At 44.3% G+C, this 4376-nt stretch overlaps 1 protein-coding gene across 1 annotated transcript; it reads right to left on the minus strand.

Annotated features, from left to right (window-relative positions):
* Positions 1-626: 626 nt before the first annotated feature.
* LOC116377777 (neurofilament light polypeptide) lies at positions 627-4125 on the minus strand. Its single transcript, XM_031839507.1, has 3 exons — positions 3075-4125; positions 2857-2981; positions 627-2369 (listed from the first exon to the last, which is right to left on the minus strand). Exons 1-3 carry the CDS (start codon positions 3990-3992, stop codon positions 1043-1045), a joined length of 2370 nt encoding a protein of 789 aa, XP_031695367.1. The 5' UTR covers positions 3993-4125; the 3' UTR covers positions 627-1042.
* Positions 4126-4376: the final 251 nt, after the last annotated feature.

Consider the following 4376-nt stretch of genomic DNA (forward strand, 5'->3'; position numbering starts at 1 on the left):
TGAAGGGGTATTTTGGATAACGTCACTGTAACTCCACTTTGTTTTATGAATATGTGTCTACACGAGTAGATGGAGGTGCTTATGTCTCGTGTGAATGCTCAAAACCTTTCGAGAGGAAAAGACTTGCAGTGAAATGAAAACAACAAAGGAAACAATGCCAAAAGGACACCAACTGAGACATGTTCTTACAAAGCAGCACGATAAGTTAAACACGCACCGTAATGAGACAGTTATTCCAAGGTTACAGGAAATATGTTGGATGGAGTCGGTTGTCCGTCTGATTGGTGCCCCTGACTGGTTGCAGTTGCCTCGTCATAGCTGCCCACAGTGCTGCCTGGATATTGTGTACAGTACATGGCAGCAAAACGTTTGATTTACTGTCAATCATTTGTGTGGAATGGCACTGCCTGTGTTAAATGATTGTTGCTATTGATCTACCGCAACCCTCAGCAGTTGGTCTCAACATCTGGTGGATGGAGGTTTCAATGGCGACGCAGCAACACTGCAGTAAGTGGAGTGGTTTATTGCCAGAGAGGGGAAATGAAACTGTAGGTGATGAATACAGTGGATCAATCGGAAACAGCACGTCACACCCCTTGACTTGTCAATTGTAGACGGACAAGAGGTTCAGACACAATAGAATTTGGTGAGGAGGCCAGCAAACGTATTCAGTGGATTGATATTGCATTTATTTTTCAGCACATACAAAAGCAAATAAAAGTAACCTTGCATATTTTACATTCATGATTAAATGATTGAAGTAAGTCAAAATATATCACATTTGAAGTCCAAAGGCGAAGCCGTTTGTAAACAGATGAATCATGCTCTCTCCTTTTAAAATAGCTGGAAGAGAAATTACAGCCTCTTTGCTTGGCTCAGTTTATACCTTGAATTAGCATATGCATGTATTAAGCCATTCTCTATTTTTAGCGTCGCTATCCCTGATATTCGCCTGTCAACTGCTGTCTCATTCAATTTAAGGTGGACATGTTGTAAATCCTGACTTCCCTTTACGTCAGCAGATGTTTGGCTTTTAGTGCACTTATTTCTCTGAACTACTCTCCACCTCAGTCTCACTTTGAGGATTCTTTATTTTTTCTGAACCTTCAGACAGCTTTGATTTCTGAGCCTGGCTTCCTGTTAGTACCCCCTGATGCAACTCTTTGATTTCTGAACTGACAGTTGTCTTTTCCCTTGGCAACACAGTTTGGACTGTTTGGGTTTTACCCCCACTCTTTGGTTTCTGATCCTCCACTTCAGGAAGACTTTTCACATCAGATTCAAGAGAAGACTCTTCGTCTTGATTTTTATTGCTACCATTTCTAGCATCTTGAATGCCTTCTGCTACTTTATCCTCACCTTTTGCAGCTTCAGGTTCACTGATTCCTTTTGGGTCTGCATGACTGTTTTCCCTTTCCTCACTCTTGGATGTTGTACTTGAAGATACTTGAGCTTTTTCTGAAAGCTGCTCTGTCTTTACGGACAGAGTGCTCTTTGTCTCTGCTGTAAAATCTGCTGTGTCTGAAGCAGGAACTTTATCTAGCACTTGAACACTGCCTAGTCCTCGAGTGGTGTCTGATTCTTTAGACACTTGGGCGGGGGTCTCGTCAACAGGCTCATTCACTGGAGCTGAGATCAAACTCTCTTTCTCAGCATCTCCTTTTTTACCATCAGTTTTTTTCAGAAGCTCATCCTCCGCAGAGACCTCTGACTTTAAATCATCTGGGTTTGAAGAGAGATCTTTCTCAACTGTTACGATTGTCTCTGCAGCTTCTTTCTCTTCTTTTGTGTTTTCAGCTACCTTTTGATGCTGCTCATTGTCTTCCTCATCAAGGCCCTCACTTAATATAACTTTGCTTTGAGTATTTTTATCTCTGTCACAATGAGAGGGACCCTCGCCGTCAACTGCTTCAGTCTCCTCTGACTCTTCTTTACTCGTTTGACCTTTTTCAACATCATCCACCTCACCAGAAGTCCCATCATCATCTCCGTTCACTAAATTCACTCCCGATGCTACTTGATTCTGCTCACTATCAGGCATCTGCTCACCTTCTTCCTCTCCACTGTCTTTATTATCCATCTCTTCCTCACTGCTCCCTCTATCTCTTTTAACACACTCCTGCTCATCTTTTTCCACCTCTGTCTCCTCCGATCCTGTCTCTTCAAATTCCGACATCTCAATTTCCCTGGTGGTCTCCGTTATGATCTCCTCTACGAACTTGTACTGGGGTTCAGCTCGTTTGTGCGGGCCTCCCGGTCGGCTGAGGCAGGGCAGGGTGTAAACGGGGGACTGGTGATAGATGTAGGGCAGGGACATGTGGGTGTCTGACATCGTGGACAGCCGAGCTTCCTCGCCACAGAGGAGTTTCCTGCAAGATAGGAGACACAGATTTTAATCTGCAATGAACAACGTGCACGTGCAGTGTTGATACTGAATTTATTTGAATCTTCATTAATGAGAAAGATTTGAGACTGGTGCAAAAGCCTCTAAATAGTGTGGCCTTATGTGTCATTAAATATAGTGTTGTAGTTTAGTTATTTGCCTTTTTCTTTACATTTGATTTTGTTTACAAATAAAATCAAATGGGTAGTGTAAGGGAATTATACATTATTGACCATCTCTGTGATACCCATTGTATACCCTTTGTGCAGTGTCTGATTGTTTGCATCAGACACTGCACTGCAATTGTATTGTACTTAAATGCCACATTCCTAATAGAAGAGGAAGGATCGAGATTAACAAGATAAATTATGGAAAACTGAGACATTGAATTCTCCTCATTCCCAAAACACTTTCCCTGGTAATAACAATGAGTCCCTCTTTAGGTAAACCCACGTGGACTCAGTACACCTTACCTGTAAGACAGTATTTCCACATCCAAAGCCATCTTCACATTAAACAGGTCCTGGTATTCCCGCAGGTAACCAGACATGTCAAATTTGCAATTGATGAGGTCATTTTCAAGTTCTTTGATTGTGTTCTGCAGTGAGAGAGGAGAGAACACGTGAACTGGAGACCATGGGAACACTAAACATGGCTTTATTAGATCGTGCTCTTACAAAAACAGTCTAACCTGGTAATGAATCATTTCTTCCTTGTTGCGATCCTCGACGTCATGAAGTTGCTTCTCCAGCGCTTCCCTGGTGCCTTTAGCGCAGTCCAGTTCGATGTTATTGGCCTGCAGGCGCCTCCTGTACTCCCGGATCTCTTGCTGGGTCGCTTTTAACGCCTCTATCTTGCCCTCGCCTGCCTCCGTTAATCTTGCAAACTGAGATCGGAAAGTTTCTCCCAGCTGCTGGACGTCGGACATGGTTTGACCTTCCAATTGTGCCCTGATGTCCCGGAGTGCCGCAGTGACGCCAGAGTTGCCAAATTCCTGCGCCTCGACCGTCACTTGCGCATTCTGGATTTGGTCAAACATCTCGGACACCTCTGCCTCATGGTTTCCCTTCAGGAAGTGGATTTCATTCACGAGAGCCTGTGCTTTCTTATCCAGCTGGATTTTAGCCCGATACGCGTCGTTAATGTCCCTCTTGAGGACCACAATGTTGCTCTCGGCATCCGATCTGCCACGCGCCTCCTGTTCATGTTGTCCTCTCAAGCTGGACAGTTCTTCGTCCAAATGCCGATGTTCGATTTCAATCTGGTGCTTCTGATGAGTGATATCCTGAACCAGCTGTCTCAGTTTCCTGAGCTCTGGTCCGCACTCCTCCTCAAAAATAGACGCGGGTTTGGCTTTCCCTCTGATCTCCCCAATTTCTCTCTCTAGCAGATGATTCTGGTACTCCAGATGGTGCACCTTCTCTATGAATCCCGCCAGACGATCATTCAAGCCATGCATCAAGTCTTTCTCGTTAAACTTCCCAGATAGCGGGTTGATCGAATCCATGCCCGTGGACACGACACTGGCATTCAATTCCGGAAGTTTAGAACTGTAATGTGAATACTCATCTGGAGTGATCCTGCGCGGTAAGAAGAATCTGTTAGCCATGCTGCTATTCAGGCTGTCGTGGTGAATCTCCGGCGTAGGGATGCGGGCTTTTTATAACCGTGGCCATCTGCTCGGTATGCAGAACGGAGCTGTCCGTGGTGCTGAAAAGGTGTAGCATCAGCTGACGGTCTAATGAGAGCTCACACTACGTTTTGTCGCAGACAGCAGTCACGTGGACAGTAGATGTCAGTCCTAAAAGCAACGAACCCTCTGTACATTATTATTACTGGTATAATAATAGTTTTTACTATTAGTATGTGTGTCAGAGCATTACAGTTGTTGTTAAATTCCTTCATTAATATATATCAATCCACGTGTTTTCACGACCAACCTGCTTTACTAGCAGAGGACGTCCTCCCGTCCTTTAGAGGAACTTCTAATTCA

Source organism: Anarrhichthys ocellatus, unplaced genomic scaffold (genome assembly GCF_004355925.1).
Source record: "Anarrhichthys ocellatus isolate YVR2014 unplaced genomic scaffold, GSC_Weel_1.0 scaffold3, whole genome shotgun sequence".
NCBI classification, from domain to species: domain Eukaryota; kingdom Metazoa; phylum Chordata; class Actinopteri; order Perciformes; family Anarhichadidae; genus Anarrhichthys; species Anarrhichthys ocellatus.

Excerpts from the sequence above, each read along its gene's own strand:
- LOC116377777 (XM_031839507.1), bottom strand. The coding sequence starts at position 3,992 with ATGGCTAACAGATTCTTCTTACCGCGCAGGATCACTCCAGATGAGTAT. Across the intron at positions 2,982-3,074 it reads AAGAAATGATTCATTACCAG|AACACAATCAAAGAACTTGA; the intron begins GTTAGACTGTTT and ends CTCTCACTGCAG. Across the intron at positions 2,370-2,856 it reads GTGGAAATACTGTCTTACAG|GAAACTCCTCTGTGGCGAGG; the intron begins GTAAGGTGTACT and ends CCTATCTTGCAG.